This window comes from Alnus glutinosa, chromosome 3 (genome assembly GCF_958979055.1).
Source record: "Alnus glutinosa chromosome 3, dhAlnGlut1.1, whole genome shotgun sequence".
Lineage (NCBI taxonomy): Eukaryota > Viridiplantae > Streptophyta > Magnoliopsida > Fagales > Betulaceae > Alnus > Alnus glutinosa.
Window position 1 is genome coordinate 13,055,811 of NC_084888.1, and position 22,028 is coordinate 13,077,838.

The 22,028-nt window shown below is 34.7% G+C and overlaps 2 protein-coding genes across 4 annotated transcripts; both read right to left on the bottom strand.

Annotated features, from left to right (window-relative positions):
- Window positions 1–2,604: 2,604 nt before the first annotated feature.
- LOC133864424 (elongation factor 1-delta-like) lies at window positions 2,605–6,124 on the bottom strand. 3 transcript variants are annotated; one of them, XM_062300758.1, is made up of 8 exons: window positions 5,989–6,123; window positions 4,449–4,558; window positions 4,156–4,272; window positions 3,976–4,069; window positions 3,659–3,779; window positions 3,420–3,533; window positions 3,043–3,204; window positions 2,605–2,857 (listed from the first exon to the last, which is right to left on the bottom strand). In XM_062300758.1, coding segments are annotated over exons 2-8 (696 nt in total). In that variant the 5' UTR covers window positions 4,535–4,558; window positions 5,989–6,123; the 3' UTR covers window positions 2,605–2,855. The 3 variants fall into 3 exon arrangements, with proteins under 3 accessions (XP_062156742.1, XP_062156740.1, XP_062156741.1); XM_062300756.1 differs by lacking the exon at window positions 2,605–2,857 and having other exon boundaries at window positions 3,035–3,204; window positions 5,989–6,124; XM_062300757.1 differs by lacking the exon at window positions 2,605–2,857 and having other exon boundaries at window positions 3,035–3,204; window positions 4,449–4,555; window positions 5,989–6,031.
- A 4,419-nt stretch (window positions 6,125–10,543) lies between these two features.
- LOC133862800 (probable phospholipid-transporting ATPase 4) lies at window positions 10,544–17,012 on the bottom strand. Its single transcript, XM_062298673.1, has 11 exons — window positions 16,825–17,012; window positions 14,390–16,312; window positions 14,192–14,302; window positions 13,482–13,758; window positions 13,296–13,384; window positions 13,074–13,161; window positions 12,788–12,997; window positions 12,466–12,591; window positions 11,860–11,958; window positions 11,479–11,670; window positions 10,544–11,388 (listed from the first exon to the last, which is right to left on the bottom strand). Exons 2-11 carry the CDS (start codon window positions 16,192–16,194, stop codon window positions 10,735–10,737), a joined length of 3,651 nt encoding a protein of 1,216 aa, XP_062154657.1. The 5' UTR covers window positions 16,195–16,312; window positions 16,825–17,012; the 3' UTR covers window positions 10,544–10,734.
- Between the last annotated feature and the right edge of the window lie 5,016 nt (window positions 17,013–22,028).

The window sequence follows — 22,028 nt, forward strand, 5'->3', positions numbered from 1 at the left end:
TTTTAATTTTTATTACTGAGCTAAGAGTGTGGCTGTGTGGGACAATGGTTGTTGAGTTGTTCTCTTTCTTTATTTACTTTTCAGTTTTCAGGATAAAGATGAAAATCTGTGATTGACAGGTTGTCTTTGTTTTGCTTTTCAAATTTTTTTTTTAAATACTTTTCATAATTTTTTTTTTAGAAGTTGCAACGTGACTTGTCAACGTGGGCCACAACCACATTTTTTTCTTTTTCTTTTTTAAGTTAATTTTCTTTGTTTTACTTTTCTTATTACTTGCGGTCATTGCAATTTGCAAAGTTCTTTCATCTTTATTACTTAATCTTCATCGGCAATCTCTCGCACCGTAAGCCTTATACTTTTTTTATTTTTTATTTTTTATTTTCTATTACTGAGCTGAGAGTGTGGCTGTGTGAGACAATGGTTGTTGAGTTGTTCTCTTTCTTCATTTACTTTTCAGTTTTCAGGATAAAGATGAAAATCTGTGATTGACAGGTTGTCTTTGTTTTGCTTTTTAGAATTTTTTTTTTATATACTTTTCAGAATTTCAGTCATTGCAAGTTGCAACGTGACTTGTCAACGTGGGCCACAACCACATTTTTTTCTTTTTCTTTTTTAAGTTAATTTTCTTTGTTTTACTTTTCCTATTACTTACGGTCATTGCAATTTGCAAAGTTCTTTCATCTTTATTACTTAATAAATTATAACTTTTACTTTTGGTCAAACTTCCATAGTCAAATTCAATTTATTTATTTATTCTTTTGACATCAATGTGATTATAAATAATTTTATTGACTCTTCTTTTATATTATAGTTTTTTTTTTTTATTATTCTGATAAGAACAACATTGTCATTTTTTTTTATAAGGTTTTCTTTATACTGTGGGAGTGGGCCAACTGGCCAAGTGACAAGTTTTAGTAGAATTTTTGCCACTTTCAGGTACGTTATTTGTTATTATTTATTCTTTTTATTAAGACATTGTTTGTTGATTTGTTAGATTAATAGCTATCGGAATATGCTAATAATTTAATTAGAATATCATTAGAGTATGTGCCATTAGGCCATTAGTTGTTTGGTGTGAAAAGTCTACATTGAAAGGGAAATTTCTGAAAGCTTCAATTTAGATTTGATACTTGATGATTTTGTTTCTCTAAAGGCGAGTAGGATGCAATTTTAGGCACCTTGTATTTTGTAATTTTGTAATTTTTGTTGTTGTTGTTGTTGTTTTTGTTGTTGTTGTTGTATTAGTGCCTACATGTCCACTGATATATTAATTTGGCATATATTTATGAAGTTTGATAGATACATTTTTTGTGATACATATATTATGTTATAATTTATATTTTGAATTGTAATTACCATACTTTTATATATTATAATAAAAATATAATATATAAAAAGACAACAACAAAAAAAATATTTATTATTATATTTTATTATTTTAATTCCGCTCCCATTAAGACAAATTTTTGGCTTCGCCACTGTATATAACTATAGTATAAAGGTAACAAATTAACAACATATTATTATATATAACTAGAAAATATAAACTATAATATATGTATAATCTGAGCAAGTAGTAAGTCCAAGTATACTATATATAACTAATTAATTATAGTATAAATATAGTATATAACTTCTTTTTTTTTTTTTTGTTTTTGAGGAAAAATATAGTATATAACTATTGTTAACCATGTGTGATATGTCATACAAACTATATAGATATATACACATACACATACACACACTAACTACTCAATATAATTATGTCAAGTTTTATACGAGTTAGGCTCGCAAGCTTTAATCGAGTGAGTCAGAAATGTGTTACTTAATAATTGAGCAAGTTTCTACAATCACAAGTGAATTTTTGCAGTCCCGAATCGGGTTTAAACGAGCAGATATAGAGCATGTTATCAAATGAACTAGTTTATTTACAACCCTTTATTTACGTGCTCTAATTTGAATTTGAAGAAATTTATATTAATTTTAAGTACATATATTAATTTATATTAAATTTGAAGAAATTCCTCCAACTAAATTTGAAAGAAAACTTTGTCCCTTTACTAATGCTAAAAAGCCTTTATTTTTTTTTTCTCTCTCTCTCTCTCTCTCTCTCTCTCTCTTTTCCTAAGCAAATAAGAGGAAGGGGATGGGGACGAGGAAGGGTCAAACTCAAAGAATTGGGTAAAGGAGAAGGGAAGGTGGAGAATGGGAATGGGAATTGGGTAAGCACTTATTTAAGTGTTTGTTAGATGAAAAATGCTTAGCTACCACACCTTTTAGTACAAGTTAATCATAATCAAATTTTATTAATTTGCGTAGACAAGAAAGAGTGGAGGAAAAAAAAATATCAAAATTTAATTAATTTAGTAGCTGCCCTAATAAATACCACGTGACCCGACAATTTTTCGCATGGTGGAAGTCACCGTTGGCAATTCCATCCGTTCATTTGTGCAATGGCTGGCCAATGGTTTATTCCTCCGAATATTGTGATTATTCACTTCAACCGGCTTTTCCATCATCACCATCCTGTTAAAGTGGCCGGTTGTATCAGGCAGCCGTCCCTTCTCAATCCTAAAGGACTTTGGAAATGATTCAAGAACAAAATGTCCACAAATTGTGCATTCTGTTGATATGGTTTTAAGTCATTATATTCCATATACCAAGATCATAAAAATATAGTAGTAGACACCATTTGCTTCTCTGGAAGCATAATCAATCACTAAAAACGCACGTCCCAACAAACAAAATTTGGAATATTAGAGTTTTGAGGATCAAAGATAGGAATACAAAGTCGCCATAACTTCAGGTCTTCAACCTCCCCAGCACCAACAAACACACAGGCTTATCCTCCAATTCTCTGCAAGAAGAATCAGGCAGAGACAAACAATGTATCAAAACTCACAAAATGTGAAAATTAGGTGTACAAGAATTCTGTGAACAGAATCAGGCAATCCATACAGTGATGGGTTGATCACTACTCAACCCAACAGTTGTTCTGGCATATATTGAATGATATGAGAAAAAGCTTATAACCCTACTTACATATTTTGTTGAAGGCCACGATGTCACAGCTCTGGACATACTCATTAATAGGTTCAACTGTAAGACGTTCTTCAATGAGATCGTCAACAGATACCAAGTCATCCACAATGGAAAGCATTATCTGCAATTTCTTGATACCATACCCAACTGCTACGAGTTTAGCTGTGACAATCATTAAATTAATGTCAGAATCAGAAATGTATAATATGATGTTAAGATAACAAAAGATTAACACAATACAAGAGAAATGAGAAGGCAACTGTCATAAATTAACAAAAAGCATGGTCTAATAATGGAGGAAAGACAAAGCCTTAAGGTTTGTTTCCTTTCTAAAGTTCAAAAGTAATAACAAGCAGAATCAAGATGAAAAACCATACAGGCTCCCCAAAACAACCCTTCCATCTGAATACTTCTCACTGCTTCCTCGAGCTTTTTCATGTCAGTTTCATCATCCCATGGCTTCACATCCAAAAGAACTGATGACTTGCCAGCTGATAAAGGTGGTTCAAAAAAATACTCTTGTGAATACCAGAGGAAGGGAAGACAGGCAGGAAGACAATAGAACATATTTAAAAGCAACTTAAGCTGCATAAACATAAGCCATGAAGAAACTCACATTCTTTCTTTTTGGCAGATTTCTTAACTGCAGCAGCACGTTCTTCCGCAGCCTTCTTCTCCTCCTCAGTCTCTTCACCGAAAAGGTCCACATCATCATCATCATCCTCAGCAGCTGCGGCCTGAAAGCATTATATTTGATCTAGTATGAGATTAAACTCTCTTAAAGAAATCTCTAAAAATGAAAAGAAAACAACAGCAAGCACTGGTAGTCATGACATGCCAACTAACACAACCCAGATTGACCCCAAGAAAGCATCCAGGAGCAATATAAACATCACGTCCAATTGACCAAAAAATAAGGAAGAATGCACTTGCCTTTGTGTCACCAATAGGAGGAGTTGCAATTGCCTCCTCAGTGATAGGAGCAGATCCCTCCACAGTGACACCACACCCTTCTCCAGAAACACCACTACAATAGCAAATAAATGGTTTGAGAAACAAATAATATGGAAATTAACTTGTAATTTAACAATAAAAATATTAATAAGAGCTTACGAGATCCTCAAGAGCGCATCGATATGGTTGTACCACCGAGAGACATTAACGTATTCAGCTGATGGGGCCTTTGAAAGAGCTCCATATACAGTAATATCATCCTTTGAAGCTTGGTAGCTGAAGAGAGCAAGATAGAATTTACATACCATATATTAATCCAGAATTTATAAAAAAATTAAAAATAAAACTGCCATAATTGTTCATGTCTTCTCAATTACGACTCAACCAAGTCCAGAATAACAATACAAGCAACACTTAGATATGGAGAAAAAAAGTGACACAATGAAACTTACCTTGTAATGTAACTGCGAGTAAGGAGGTAATCATCAAGTTTCTTCAGGCCAGCAGGCGAGTTGACATCGTAGAATGTGACTGCCATTGTAACTAAGTTTGCGAATTCCTTCTACAAGCATATAATAAGAGGAACAAATAAGGAAAAGTGCTTGTTCACTGTGCTGCATTAAGCTAAACTTCTAGGCCAAAAACTGTATATACAAATTAACTAGACCTCCCGCAAAATCAAGTCATCAAAAAACTTCCATAACAAAACTTAATCCTCAAAAAAACAAAACAAAACAAAAAAATCAGAGACAAGCAAGCATGTTTTCTCAACAAAACAAAAAAAATGAGCAAACACAAACGTGTACATATAAACATTATGTATAAAGGGTATACAAATAGACTAGCTATGTTAGTGTTGGAAGAGTAAGATTTGTGTTTTGTGTCCCATGCGCTTAAGACATTTGGAGACACATGGCACCTCCAGCTTGTAGCATGTATGCACAAGCACACTGACACAAACTAAAGCAATAATGTAAAAGATCAAGACCCATTATTTGGTAAGTTCGATAGACAATATAATACTTCAAAAAGCCCTTACATTTTGATGCCCATAGTCAAGTTTTTTACACTCTTCTCACTAGATTGGAGTGTTGATAAAAAAAAAACATAATAGATTTACTCCATTGCAGCACATAAAAGTGGTAGTCATGTAGTTTCTACAGTAATCACGGGGTTTTGCAAATCCACTATTTGTATAGATCACATGTGGTTTCTCTTTAATTGGGGTCTCTGCTCTGAAAGACTGGCCCGAGAGTGGAAATCTAACATTGGAAATACCTCAAGTAAGGTGGGTTTGACAACAACTGAAATGATGTAGAAATAGTTCATTTGCTATGCTGCTCTCCCCTTGAGTTCTCTGTCTTCATATGATGTTCATGGGTATGTAAAAATCTGTTCTTTATGGGCAAATTTTGAGGCCCAACATTCCAAGTCATTTTTCTCATAGATGTTTCAGTATTAATGAAAATGGGTTGGTGACACTAATAAAGGAAAGAAAATGGAATGGTGTAGAAAAAATGTCCTGTTAACGACCAAAAGTAATTCCAATCCTAGCCAAACAGAACCTAGAGCATTTCAATTCAGCTATAATCTTCTGTGCTGCTCTTACTGTATGGATCTCTCCAGAATATTGAAATCAATGCAATAAACAAAGCATAAATTTTCACTTATCTTTCTTGACTTTAGAAAACAGATAAAAATAAAATAAAATTAAGAAACTACTAGAAAATGAAATCGTAATTCCTAATGATGGGTTACATGGACCTAAAGCAAGTAATTGGCCTAGAACAGTATTACTCAGGACCCAGATAACGATAGGCTCGGAGGTTCAAAACGATCATATCTTTTTTTCGTTTCTTCTATTTTCCTACGAGGATTCTCGGCAACCACCAAACACAACATTCACCCACTGAAACAATAACAAAAAGGGAGCCAAATACAGTATAATGAACGAACAATAAGAATGGATGAAAGAAATAGGTATTGGCTAACCTTGATGACGGTGGTCTGTAGATCTGCACTGATCTCTGCTACCGTAGGAGAGAGGTGTCGACTGAGAGAGGCATTTTATAGGTCAAGAATGAGCGTATATGAAACCCTAAGACGCTAGCTGATGTTATTTTACTAAACTAACCTTCTCTTTTTCACCTTACTCTTTCCTTTTTGGTGTGTAAAATCGATATTTAACGCAGAAAATTGAATGATATAAAATTAGAGAATATACGATGTTTTGCCACCTAGGATATAATTTTTGACCACCATATCCATGTGGTAAGGTGGTTCCCTAACTAGTTTTAGGGTTTTCTTTTCTTTTTTTTTTTTTTTTAAAAAAAAATTAAAAGTAAAAGTTAACACATGGAAAAAAGTAATCAAGAGTTGTGTCTTAAGGTAGTAATGTATCATATCTCAAATTAGAGCCCTTCTATCCGGACCTTTTGTTAAAGCCTTTTTTACAGCGTCCTATAAAACTTTGACGCATCAGTCAAAACCACCAAATAGAATAAAGGGATAATTGCACTATTGGTCCCTGTGGTATGCCATAATTACAAATCATTCTATATGGTTTTAAAAGTTTATGGGAGGTGCTTGTGGTAAACTATAATTACAAATCGATCTCTGGAGTCAAATTCCGTTAAAAATTTTGACAGATTCTGTTAAATATTACGTCAGCGCCACATCAAACCAATAAGATGGCACAAGTGTCTATCTTAATAATAAAAAAAATTATTATAAAAATAAAATAAATATTATTTAAAAATAAAAAATAAAAAATAAAAAAAAGGAAGGGGTGGCCCAGCCACCCTCGGCGGCCACCCCCAAAGATGGTTGGGCCACCCCTTCCTTCTTTTTTTTCTTTTTTTTTTTTTTTTTTTTTTTAAATAAGTTTATTTATTTATTTTTTAATAAATTTATATTTTTTTTATTAAAATGGACACGTGTCGCCAACTTATTGGTTTGATGTGGTACTAACGTAGCATTTAACAGAATCTGTCAAAAATTTTAACGGAATTTGACTCCAGGGATTGATTTGTAATTATAGTTTACTACAAAGACTTCCCACAAACTTTTTAAACCATAAGGAGTAATTTATAATTATGACATAACATAGGGATCAATAATGCAATTATCTCTAGAATAAAATAAAAGCAGCCAATCCATCAAGAAGTTGCGACACTTTTATCTTTTCCCTTCATGGTATAGTCAAATTTGTTGGTTCGATTACTCTCTGTCTCTCTCCCTCTCACAACTTGCAGACAACAATAGGGCTGGCAATTTTGACACTACCTGACAATTCGACACGAACACGACATGAAATTAGCGGATTTAGGTTTACCTTAAACGGGTTTGGATCATAAACGAATCAACCCGTTTAACTCAGTCTGGCGGGTCACCCGTGAGTGACTCGCTAGACACAATTAACTTTTTTATTTTTTTTTGTTGATTATTTGATTAGACAATTAAGCATATTAAGTCATTGGACACAAATCAAACTTTGACATTGCCTGAGACAGCAATATAGTGTTTGAATCCACAACTTACTGATTTATTTTTTTTCTTAACTTTAGTGTGTGACTAGTTAAAAGCATGTACTTTGCAGTAACAGGACTGTCAAGATAGTATTTGTTGCTGTGCTGTTGATGCAATTTGTATCAGTTTCTCTTGTTCTTTCATTGTTTGGGTATTCTTTTGAATCAACCAATTGTTGATACCTTTATTCCTAGTATTTTAAGTGAATCAACGGGTCTAAAGAATGATTTTGCTCCTAATATTTGTGCGCAAATTAGTGAATTCAAGATCGTTTATCTTTTCTTTTACAAGATCTAATTTTTCCTACGTGTTTTCCTACATCAGTTGGTATAAGAGCCAACTCTCTCCCTGCATCAGTGTTGCCTGGAGCTGCGACCTTGCTGTCCCATGTCAATATTACATAAGTGTAAGGCTATCGGAAAATCCAAAGTGGTGGACTTCTTTAGGAAATGGATAAGCTGACATTTGGATTTGTATCTGCACAATTAATATGCTTAATTGTCTTTAAAAACAAAAAAAAAAAAAAACAAAAAAGAGGCACTTTTAAGCTAAACGGGTCAAACGTGTATGGTGGTGTTGACCCGATACAACCCATTATGTTAAACGGGTTTCACGGGTCATGTCGGGTGACTCGTGAAATTGTCGGGTCGTGTTGTGTCTGGAGCCCCGACCCGTTAACATAAACAAGTTGTGTTTGGGTTTAGCTTAAACGGGTCACGGGTCGTGTCGGGTACCTGTTATGCGTTACAACAATGGTGAAACCCATTTGGAAGCGCTCTCTCTCTCACTCAACTTGCAGGCAACAAAGTGAGTAGCCATTAACAAATTATTTCATCATCTTCATCCTTCACTTGTTTCACTCAAAAGCTTATGCGAACTCAAATTTGGAAGCTCTAATAGCTTTCAAAGCCACCTTAGGCACAACCAGGAACTCCAAATCCAATCCATGCAACTGGTCTGACCTCTCCAACCTCACGGCTCTCAATCTTCTCTTCTTTTACAGCAACAATTTCTTCAGCCAGTAACCGCACAAGAGCAAGAGACCTGGGGGATAAGTTTTAAAGGAAGGGGCTATGTTGTAAAGTTGGCATACGATAGTTTTTTTTTCCACCATAGCTGCATAAGACTTAGAAGAAGAAGGATCTGATGGTCGGGATGAAGATCCTCCATTAAAGAAGGATTTGGCAGCGGTCAAAGTGGCCGGATCTTTTTTTGTTTCATTGGAAAAACAATTCAGTATTTTCTTGTCTATTTCATGTTTATTGCTTTCGGAGTTTTTAGATGATGTGTCAGCTTTTTATTGGAAGCTATAAAAGCTCCTTTTTACAGCCCATCCGGACCGAGGTATTCTATATATATGACATAAATTTCTTAAAAAATATTTCTTAGAAAAAAATTTACAAACTAGTTTTTAAAAGTAACATGAGTCATTTGCATGTGAGAAGTACATATTTTTTTTAAAAGCATTTGCTTTTCATGTACTTCTCTAAAAGTTTAAAAGACACGTGTTACTTTTAAAAGCCAACTTGTATGAGTTTTCTACAAACTGATTTGAAGGAAATTTGTATATATATATATATTTGTGTGTGACGCTTTACATTTTCATAGGCAATTAAATTAGTTTAAAAATAATTTTTAGTGTTTTGTTAATTATTTTAGTTTAACTGGATAGGAGTTCTACAGTTTTGTGTATGAAGTCTTGACTGCAGTTATTTTTTTTATTTTTTTCTATTCTAATATGGGAAAGGGGGAAAATGGGAAAATTACAAAGGAGGATTTTTCCACTCCTTAATCTGATAGAGGAAATGAAAGGTGAAAAAATTGCAATGCTTCCGAACACAAGGTGGGAAGCGGCCCATCCACCTACAAAGTGTGCATCAAGATTAGCACATCTAAATATCTTAAGAGCACTCCAAACATTTATGGAATGCAATTGAACAAGAAAGTCAAAAATTACTGGTGCAAAGATCAAACTGAGAAAAGAAAATGATCCTACAAAGCCAGAATAGTGAGGAGAAAGTCTCCTTCAATGATAATGGGAGAGTAGTCTATTGAGACAGCCAATTTGGAGGCCAATAAGGCTGCATGGGCTTCACCCATCAAGACATCCATAGAGGACTAAATATGCCATGTTTGTAAGTTTATATTTTTTATTCTACAAAAAATACAATGACAAACAATTTAAAACACAAATCACTTTTTATAAATCTATAATCTTTACCTTGTTGTAAAGGGCAGAGTAAGAGGAAACAGATCCTCTCCATTTCATTTAAAATTGAGAAGATCCTTCTCCAAATCAACTAACCGGCTCCTCTTCATTTCATTTGAAATGGAGAGGATCCTTCTCTATAGTAAGGAAATGAAATAAAGAGGAGTCGGTTTGTTGATTTAGGAGGAGTAAAATGGTCATTTTGTTTTTTTAACCATTTTACCCATCCTAAATCAAGGAACCGACTCACCTCCATTTTTTGAAATGGAGAGGAGGGGTTGAGAATGGGGCAAATGACCACCTTAGGCCATCTAAAAAAATTTAACCCTCTTGATTCTACTTTGTCGGATAAGGTATTCAAAGCACCTTGCCCCCTCTAGTGTAGGGAATTAATTGAAAATAGGCCTTAGGATAACAATATATATGTATATATTATTTCCAAAAGAAAAAGGCATGAAGTTTGATTCATGTGGACATATTGATTGTATGCTATTGGTTTGTACTAGTAATTGGACCATTATATAATAATGATGTGATTGCGTTGAGCACACAAATTATTAATGACAAATTCAAATGAAGGTGACCACAGGAAAGTTGAATTGGTCCACTATTCTCTTGGTGATTTGAAATCAAACCCACTATTAGTATACAACAAGAGTTACAAGAGAAGAATCAGAGGATTTTTACAAAGTTCAGCAGTAATTTAATGGCTAGTTCAAAGAACAAAACCATGTGCAGCATGCCTACCTCTTGAGTATAATGTATAACTACTGTCATAGAGAGGCTAAGCGGAGACTAAAGAGGCATAGCTTTTAGGCAAAAATCAACTATTCTTCAACTCAATAAGTATTGTACATACAACAGGCCCTATCTAATGCGTTTCTGTGATGAATATGACCAAAAAAAAAAAAAAAAAAACCAAGAAAACAAAGAATGGTAAAACTATGAAAGGCCACAAACCCTAGGAAAATTTTTTCAGAAAATGAAAAGTCAGGGACATGTCACGAGGCAACCATGTTGGAGTGCTTCTTCTGCAGCCTCCCTCTCAAGTGCCTGATTTTAGCCTCCACCCTTGCTGTGAACCCAATCTTGGTATCCTGTCTTGCTTTGGACCGCTCCCTAGTCCACATGCGTTGATCCTCGATGTCTTTCTTGTAGTACTTGATTTCTTGGATGACATGATGATCCATTGGGTTAAAACATTTTTGGAAAGATATGTGGGCAAAGTAAGGAAGATTACAAGCAATTGTTACTAAAAGGGTGGCTGCCCAATATATAGGAGCAGGACCAAGAACTTCAACCAGAAGTTGGTAGGCGTTCCCAGAAATAAGTGGTGATGTCATGCCATAGAGTATGAGAAACAGGTACCAAGTGACGATGCTGCCCCAGACAAAGAGATGTTGGATCCATGTGAAGTGGCTCATTGTGAGTGCAATCTGGCAGTTGACAGCCCAGATGATGCAAGTGAACATGGTTGTACCCACAGTTGCCATATCAGCTGTCTGGCCTCCAGCTCGGAATGCCTGATCGTAGAAGATGATAATGTTGAGGAAGAAGATAACGAGGGAGGAATAGACACCGTTGCCCATCCACCCCAGTATCCTGTACCAGTCGAAGAACAGGTTTCTAGGGCCTTGCTGATATAGTGCCGGGAACTGAAAAAAAGCATTGTGGATGGATGTGTAAGTACAGGGTAACAGGAACATGGATGAAATACTACTGTGGGCGTTACTAACAGAACTAACCTGAAGGCAGACCTCAGAAGACACGTCTTGTTCAAAAACTCCAAGTGAAATGACAGGTAATGAGGTAAGTATAACATTAAACAACAGCATGTACCAATCATCATAAATTGACTGCCCAGAAAAGGCTGCAAATGCCTCAAAGTAGAAGAGGGTAAGACCAAATGCTATATTTTTGTAGAAGAAATAGCAAACCTGAATGCAAAAGACAACAGGTTAAACAAGGATGGATTAGAGATGAAACGGGCACATGCACATACAGATGCATCTACATTACATTGTCACACGTGTGCGCGCCACGCGAAGTGTGAAAGGCATGCGTAGTAGCAAACAAATTATATAAATGACAATCAAACATCAAGATGGGTACTGACTGACTATTACCATCTGAGCAATTCTCTTGTAGCACCAATGTCCATGGACTACCAGAAGTCTCTCCAAAAACCGAAACTGGGCAATGGAGAAGTCACTAGCCATTACAGCCTGCAAAAAGTTGTTCATTATGAAAATCCCATGCATCAAATATCAGCAACAGAAGCAACCTCCCAAGAGGGAGACTCAAAATACAAATGGATAGTACTAGTTCTAGTAATCACATGGCAAATTTGGCAGTTCTCCAGAAAATTCTAGGGGACAAAATTTTCATCCAATCAGGAAAAGAAAAGAAAGATTTAGTCAGAAATTGGTCCCCCAAGTTCTTTTTACATTATTCTTTACTAACAAAATAAAAGGTACCGCGTGGGGGAAGGAGCTCAGTTCCTGTCTAAAGTTCAGCTTGAGACCAAATTTAACAAACAAGAATGACGCCCCTCCTCAGCTAATCTAAACCAAATTTTGGGAATCACAGACAATAAAGCTAGATGAAATGTGTATTTGGGTAAACTATTGAGACAGCTGATAAGCGTATGAATTATTGAACTGAAAAAAAGAATGTACAAACTCATAAAGAGAGACATTGTGCAGAAAGTGCCAGTTAGACTTGTTACCAACCTGCATACCTTCAACCCCACTAATGCCAACACCAATATCAGCTTCTTGGATCATTCCCACATCATTTGCACCATCACCTACTGCTAAGGTGGTTTTCCCAGTTCCTTCTTTTACTAACCTCGTTACCTGGTGTCAAAATTGAACACATGAAAACAGAACCAAACGAAAGAGCACATATAAAATGCCATAATTGATTATTATTTTTTTACAAGTAAATAAAATGCCATATTCATAAGAATATCAATGATTTGATGATTGAAAAGCAATATGGAAGATATTTGAGGACAGTTGAATATTGACAGACAAGAAAGGAGGATCCTACCATTGCCTTTTGCTTGGGAGAGACGCGACAGCATATGACAGATGCACAATCAACTGCTAATCCCAAAAATTGATGCTTCATCTCATCCTTTAAAATATAGGTCAGAGTTTTCCCATCGATAATTAATGCGAATGCAGCATGTGGATCCTGATCCAGCTTTATCATTTGAGAGGCATTGGTGAGTTGATTCAAAATGTGCTCTTTCACAGCCTGATCAGTGACAAAAACCAAAATGTCTAACATCCAATGAAGAAAATTTCCTGTAACCATTTTCAAAGAAATATACCTCTTTGCCATCTTTCACTAATGTGTCTGAATTCATTGTCGTTATACAGATCTGCTTCATGCCCTGTCGAAGCAAACTACAAGCAAATCTGCATCACGCAAAATAACTTTCATTACATTTTTTCTATGGAACATCTGAGTAAGAAGTCTAGTTTCTGCAAGCTCCTTAAAAGAAGAGCTATGAATTGAGGACAGCACTTTAATTGATCAGAAAGAGAGAGACCCTATGTTGATTGCCGTTTCCATCTTATCGCCTGTCAAAATCCAGATCTTGAGACCAGCTTGTGCAAGTTTATCAATGCACTGGGGTACCTAAAAAGGAGAAAATTGGAATTAACTAAAGCAAAAAAAATAAAAAATAAAAGAGCATTATATTAATAATATGGATATAAAAGATGGCTATGTCTACCCCTTTTTGCAATTTGTCCTCCACAGCAGTAGCACCAATAAGTATCAACTCTCTTTCCATCATATCTGATACCCGCTCAAGCATTGCCTCTCTATCACCCCCAATAGATGTTTTAGCTTTCTGAAACTCATCATTCCAAGTGGCATACTCAGACTCATCAAGTTTTCTATAAGCAAGTGCCAATGTACGCAACCCAGCTTCTCCATATTCATTCAAATGCCTGGTAGTAGCTTCCTCGTATATTCTTCCATTCCTTGAAAGTCGCTCAAAAATGATGCTGCATAGTACATGGGAAAAATGCATGGGTGTTAGAGAGTCAAAAAACAACCTGCTTTGTTCTCCCACACAATTAAAGTTCTCAAAGAGGTTTAGATAAAAGAGTAGAAGAGGGCAAGAAATATAAATAAAGCTTAAGCTCAATTTTCAGGATTCCGAGGTTCTAGTTGCTTAAGAGATTATAGAAGATAGTTTGGTTTAGCCTCAATAAAGCTTTTTTGAAGAAAAAAAAACAACTCTCAGCGCCATATAGAAGCTGATTGATTTTACATGGGTCATTTACACCATCTATTTGGCTGTCAGAACATCTGAAGGAATGTCAAGTTTAGAAGGACATTTCGTGGGATAAGGATCCTCTACAATCATCTGCTCGAATTCTCTCAAATTTGAGCAAATAATTGTAGAGGATCCTAATCCATATTTGTGAGCATTACCTGTCAGCACCTTTGCATAGAAGCAGAATATTTCCCTCCTCATCCTTCACAATTACAGACATTCGCTTTCTTTTGCTGGTGAACTCCAGTATATTCAGAATTTTGTACTCCCTGTAAAGATAAAAAGACACTAAGACAACAAAATTGTGAGGAAGATTAACAAGAGGTCTATATTATATAGCTCAGTCCTATTCTTACCTTTCAACTGGTTGTCTTGGATTAGGATATCTTTCACGGATGATCACACTTGATTGAGTTCTTTTACAAAACTCAAAACCAAATTCTCTTGCTGCAACAAGAAAAGCCCCTTCATCAGGTGACTCTGCTTCATATGTAAAATTCCCAGTGTCTCCATTCAGCTCAGGAATTGCACTCTGACAAATTGCTAATATCCGGAAAAACAGTTTATGGACATCAACATTTGGTTCTTTCAACCAATTTCCATTCATGAGGCGGCTGTCCTCAAAGCTAAACCCTTTTATGGTAGGTTTCTGATCATTTCCATGATTAGAAGTAATAACAGTCTCCAGTTCAATTTCGGAACCTCTTCTGACATTCTTCGTTGAACCATGTTGCCTATCTACAGGCATGGGAAAATTGGAAAGATCGGCTTCCTCCTCGATAGCCATCTGTTTTGCAGCAGCAAGTTCAACTTCACTAGAACGCATACCATATGCAGTTCCGGCAATGGAGCACTTAAGAAAATCCATCTGATTGCAGGTCAAAGTGCCAGTTTTATCAGAGAGGATTGTGTCTACCTGGCCCAGCTCCTCATTCAAATTCGATGTCCGCGCTTGAGCAGGATTCCCAGTCTCTTCATCATACATATGTATGTCTTGGTTCATGAAGGTTGCTTGCAAAACCTTGACAACCTCAATTGAAACATAAAGCGAGATCGGTATTAAATATCCATAAAGGATGAGAGCAGTGATCAGATGATAAAACCCAGTCAAGCCGGGCTTCTCGGGATTAAATATATTATCAGTACTCCGAGGTTGTAAATACCACCATTTAGGTACTTGGTACTTAGTCTTGACAGCAAAGCCTATCGAGCTTATCACTGAGATCAGTACAAGGAGAGTGAAAAGGATGTATATCACATAGTCCATCTTTTTTTCAATGCCGCTCCTTTTCGAAGGAGACTTTGTTGCATTCTGCATGACTTTGCTATCATGACCAGTGAAGATCACAACACCATACACATAAGCTGTATTCCTGAGCTTTGAATCTCTAAGGAGAATCTGAGCAGGATCAAGATTAAAAACCTGACGATCATAATCCAAATTACCCACAAAGGTGTAAAGACTGGGGTTTGGGTCTTCACAGTGAATTATCCCTGTGAAATCCCTGAAGGATTCATCATCATCCAAAGTCAAGGTTACCTCCAAAGATCTCTTTATTTTTAAGTTTGTCTCACCATCTAAATTCATAGTCTCCACATAGCAGATCCCATCCTCATAAGTAGATGACAAGAGAAGCAAATCTGCAGGAAAAAATTGATCCTTTTCCACTTTCACCACATCTCCCACTCGAATCTTATGCCACGGCCTATAACCAAAAACGCCATTCCCTTTATGAACACTGACTTTCCGGAGATTAACCTTCATATCTTGAACGAACCTACGTGAATCTTCCAGGGCTTCCTTTGCCATACTGAGCCCAACAACAAATGCCAGCGGAGCAATCATGCTTACAGCACTGAATGGCGAAATTGCTGTGAGCGAAAGAGCCGCAGCCAAAAGAAAGTACACATTAGCAACCCTTCGAAATTGCTCAAAGATTGCCTTGGGGAAGAATGTAACAATATTATACTTTGTGGTTGAAGTATAATTCGAGCAGTAATTCAGAGGTTTCTTCTGGTGGAGTTGAGGTTCGTTGCAGTGTACAGTTCGTGAGCCGTGAACTGAATTCAGCCCCTCAGCCTCCATGGTACTTGGCCGGAGGCATGAAAATGAGTAAAGATGGCTCCGGTGGAGCTTCTCCCTTATCCTTCCCCTTGTCATGTCTCCAATTTCAGCTCAAAACAGTTATAATTGACACATACCTTTAAAAGAAAACCCGAATTTCCTCCACAATGAAGCTAAGGATTTGTCCCCTATGTCCAATTTCTTCTTCTAAGGCCTAATTATACAGACCCAGATGAAAATTAATTCAGGAGGTCGTAAATTTGACTACATACAGCACACAATATCCTTAGAATAACACAGAGAAACAAACTTCATGCATTAAAAAGCACCACATTCCATAAAATGGCCTCCTATTCAAATCTGCACAAACGCTTTGCATATCCAGATATCCAAGCTACGTGAATATGTTACAATTAAGGAGCAGAAAAGATTTATAGACAAATTTGACGACAAATTCACTATAAAGATTACAGAGTGATATTTTTTCTCTCTTATATACAAAATTTAGATACATAAATGGAAGAAGTCGCCTAAAAATCCCAAAAATCAGAAAAACGTGAATTAAAACAATGAAAATCTGACAATGTCCAGCTAAAGAATCATATAAACGGTCATTAATACAAGCTGTAGATTCACAGAAGAATCCAAAAACATCCCAAATTTTTTGAAGCAACAAAGAAGCCCACAAAATATAAATAAATACTACAAGAAAACAAGAAATGGTACCTGGAAACATGAGCCTCACTAATCTTCAATACAAATTAGCAGAAACCCATTTACCCAAAGGGCAAGAAAGAAAAACTTTCTTTAGTTGCAGATCAAAGAGGAAGACAAAGTCTTCCCCAGCGAAGAGAGAGAGAGAGAGATGACAGGGTTTTAGGCCTCTCTTCGTCCAAAGAAACACAATGCCAGGAATTTCCGGGCCCTCCTTTCCTATATTTATATTTTACCGTTCTCTCCCATTTTTATTCTTTTGTTTTACAATTTTTTTCAAAAATTCTAAATACATTTTTAGTTTTTTTTTAATAAATTTTTTTATATTTGTGTAATGGAATTTTGTGATTATTCTTTGCATGCCCATAGGATGACCTGGCAAGGAGAATTAAAAAAGACAGCAGCCGATTGGAGAACCCACCAGTCTTTTTTAAAAACCTACCCATGGCTGCCAGCGCGTGGGTCCCTCTTAGTCCCACGTGGCAGTTCCTTGACTGACTGGGTGGTTCTTCGTAATCATCATCATGGTCAGAGAAAATAGAGGACCCCCCCCCCCTTCTCTCAACCCTGCTGATTTTAGTAGTAAAAAACAAATATAAACAAATTTTTGTTAGACCCCGTTGGTTGTCTAATGGTCCCCACCTTGCTGTCCCCCTGTGGGGCCCTCTCACAAATATCTAGGTCCCACTTGGCAACTTAGATACTCTCCGCTCTCTAAGGAGATCGATGAAAATTAAATAAAATAATAAATTACCTATCGATCTATTATAAAAGAATCTTGAGAATGTGTATAGGAGGAAAGTATTAACGGTTGATTTTCTTAATATATTTATTTTGAGGGTGTGTTATTATTTTTTATTTAAAAATATTTTGATGTAATATAAAAATAAAAAATTAAAAAAAAAATTGTATTTGGATTTTTTTTTTTTTTTTAATTCAATTTCTTCAAGGTATTTGGGTTAGTTGTTAAACCAAAAGACGTATATTTACAAAGTCAACTTGTTTTTTAACAAAGTTTTTTTTTTCTTAAAAAAATATGGATAAAATAAAATGCATGCGAGAAATGTTAATTTTATTTAAATTGTACGCAATAATCATGCATATTTAATGATAGATGTTAGTTCAAGAGACTTGAACAATTTTTTTCAACCCAATTTAAAAACAAATTTTATCTTTTTTATTTTCTTGAATGATGAAGAGATTTTTTTTTTTTAACAAACTAGAAATTAAAAAAAAAATATATAGCATTTATCTTATAAGAAACCATATGAGACATCCTCTTTGGTATATTTGTTAAAATTTTCTTCATCAGTTTTTTTTTTTTTAAAAATAAAAATATTAACAAAATCATTCAAAACACAAAAATATTTAAAATTATTTTTATATTTATGTCAAATTAAAATATCTTTCCAGGCTCTTTTAAAAAGAAAAAAGAAAAAGCGTCCCCACAAGTACTTTAACAAACCCAATAATGAGTTTTAACGACGATGTTGACATTATTCATGACAAGACCAAGCTAATTAGCTAAATCTTTTCGTTGTAACTTCTAATTAACCTAATCATTTGCATTATAACAATAAAAAAAAAATTAAAAATTAAAAAAACAAAATATATAAATTAGGCCTTGATTATCTGAACAAACGACAATTTGTATAATTTTTGGTGGTAAAATTGAACCCAGATTGCATATAATTTTAAATTTTTAATCTTCGTAATCCCCGCTTGGATCCGTCGGTTCTGGAGGTTATGTTGTTAATTAATTATTAATTAATTAAGACAATTGCCGCCATGGGACCCACGGTGAGGCCTCCCACTCCTTTCCACGTGGATCAGCCATGAGCCTGCCTGACAGAGACAGTCATTTAAGGGGATAAAATATAATTAATACAACATTTGACTCTATTTCCCCCCCCCCCCCCCCCGCCCCCCCATGTGAGAGTATTAGGTGAACACTATTTTTCTGTTTTTTTTTTAATTATTTATTATTATTTTTGCCCAAAATATGTTATTTTTTTGGGTATCAATTAGTTTAATTGATAAAATATTTGATACCGAATGGGATTTGAAAATAATGAGAAATATGAACAATTTTTTATTTTTTTTTTTTCCTTTTAAGTTAGGTTGGAACAAATTTTTTTAATCTAGTCTATATATCTAATAAATGAGATTAGGATCCCTTACAATTTTAAAAAAATTATAAATTCTTAAATTATAGTATTTAAATCCGTTTCTTTACATTAAAAGGCTTAGGTCATCTCCAGTAGAATTGCTATTTATTATTATTATTATTATTATTATTATTATTATTATTATTTGTTTTAAGACGAGGCATGAAATATATCTATGCTCTTTTAAGTGTTACTTATTATTATTTATTTTAAGACTAGGCATGGAATATATCTATGCTCTTTTAAGTGTTACCTATCCTTTTAGTGTAAGGAAGCCTAAAGTTTGACTTTAGTGGAAGAAAGGACACACACGTTACGTATAAAAGCAGGCATGCAGGAAAGTCTCTTTCTATGATAATAACTTTATTACAACTTAATTGTAGCGATTTCAAAGTAAATGTGAACAGATTAATTAATTAATATGATTTGCGTTGGAGTACAGCAAATATGTGGACATGAATTTATGAGAAACCTTTAATTTTCATTTTCCTAAATATTTAATGGTTAAATATTTTCATCTCAATCAATCTCTAAAAGACGCGTTTTTTTAGTATGTGGTTTTTATTTTTTAAAACGGCATATATTTTTGGTTTCTCACATTTATTTTTAAATAGGATTAATAATACAAGAAAACATGTAATTATCATATGTTAAGAAACAGAATAGAAAGAAATTATGCAACTTAAAGTATTAATTTACTGTTTTTTTTTTTTAAAAAAAAATAAATAAAAATATATATATTTGTAAGTAATTTACTGTTATTTGATCCAGAAATTGAAAAACCCAGGTGGCTCCTGCAGAAGAAGGTATGAAGATAACACGCAAAGGTGACAAGTAATGGGTCCCCCGTTGTACTGCTGTTTTTTTTTCTACGAGGAATTTTCCACGTACTTCTTCCAAATTTCCAATCCAACTATCCAAGTGGGTGGGGTCATGGGGTGGGCACACGCAGCACGCAAACGTGTAGCTTCTGCCAGCCCCAATAGTAGAACCGCCCGTTGTCTCCTGTCGCGGTTTCCACACGTGCCACATCGTTTTTTTCTGACCTTCCAGAAGTGTATGAAAACATGGAATATATATATATATATATATATATATAACAGAATATTGAAACTATAATTTTAATAACTGCAAATGTATTTCAAAATATTGAAATACTTACATATTAAAAGGAAATATTACAAATAGGATAGTAGGAAAGGTTTTTCTCTGTCTAAAAGTTTCTGCCTTATTTCAAATGCTTGATCCTAATTTATAGGCCAATTACAAATGGTAAAATAGTTAAATTACAAAAAGAATAATACTGTAGAACAGCATGCGGAGGAACTGCAACAGTCGATAGTTCTGTCTACTATATATATAATAAATTAACTCTTTAATACCAAGCAAGTCTTAAAAAATTTAAGCATTAATTTTGTAAAAAGGAAAAATGTATGTGTTGTTTGTTAAGGTTGTGAGAAAAGTGTATTTTCCTCTTTTTCTTGATCTCTTCCTTAATTCCCCAAGATTTGTTTAGTTGGGTGACTTTGGGTCTTTGTTGGCTTCTTGGCTTTTTGGGTAGACCCGTAGAAATAGACTTTTTAAAAGTAAGTGGCCCAAAACCCTATATTTTTTTATTTTAGAATTCAAACCTACACGGTTTTGAGGAAACATCAAACATACCATTTTAGAAAGAAAAAAAAAATAAAAAAAAAAAAAAATACCATTTTAGAATTCAAACGAACAATGTTAATTATGGGTCTGCCGTGGTGGTCTTCAAGCTACAGTCGGTCAGGGTGTGGTGAGGAGGATGACGTGGAAGGAAAAAGACTGGGTCAGCTGCGTGGAAAATTCTAGAAGTTCTAGTAGTTATTTTATATATATTAATTTAGTTTTTCTGTTCAAATTCAGCATCTAGAATTGTTAGTCGTTAAAAGGAGACAGAGATGGGTTGCTAATCGGTTATTAGGAAGGTTCTAGCCAAACTTCCTATACAAGGAAGGTTAGGATGAGAGGAAAGGGAGACTTGAGAATATGTTGAATCTTGACCTTTATTAGGAGAATTTGAGCATCTGGAAGAGCTTTGCATTTCAATATCAAAATTATCCAAACATTTCTTCATCTTCCTCGTTTCATTAACAACCATTTCCGTCTCTTAAAGCTTCTCAAACCAGTAAATTCTTTACAAACAAGGTAAGGCAGCGCACGTCTTGTTTTAAGAGATTTTTTAGGTCAGTAACTTGGAAAGATAAAAAATGTTAACAATTTGTTAAAACATACCACTAGTATGTAAATTTAGTGTGAAGAGTAGCAAAACTCTATCATTTGTTAAAGATATATGCTACCTGACATTCTATTGTCTTTATTCGTTGATGTGACATTGTCAATCCATCTTTAGATAAATCTTAGGAATAATTTCATAAAAGGGTATTGAACTACCACGCGTTTTGCCGGAATGGTATCGCACTAGTAAACGTCTCGAATTGGGGTATCAAACTATCAAAACATATTATGGAAGGGTATTCCGTCAGGGTTCGCTGTTAAATCCTGACGGAGCCCGCAACAAGTACCTGTCACATGATTTTTTAAGGGCGAAGTACCCGTTTTGATACGAATCCTGACGGAATGCCATTTCATGAGACATTTTGATAATTTGATACCCCAATTCAAGACGTTTACTTGTTTGATATCCATCAATCCAACATTAGTCCTATGGACAAAGTCATTCAGTTTGTTGATAAATTCCTAGACATATAACAGAGTATTGAAACAATAATTTTAACAACTGCAAATTTATTTCAAAATATTGAAATAATTATAGATTAACATGAAATATTACAAATAGGGTAGTAGGATAACAAGAACAGGCAAATAGTGAGAGCAAGAGAGCTAGATTAGGAAGGTTTTTCTCGGCCTAAAAGCTTATGCCTTATTCCAAAGACTTGGTCCTAATTTATAGGCCAATTACAAAGGGTAAAATAGTAAAATTACAATAAAAATAATACAATAGAACAACATGCGGAGGGACTGCAGCAGTCGATTGTCCTGTCTACTATATATATATATATA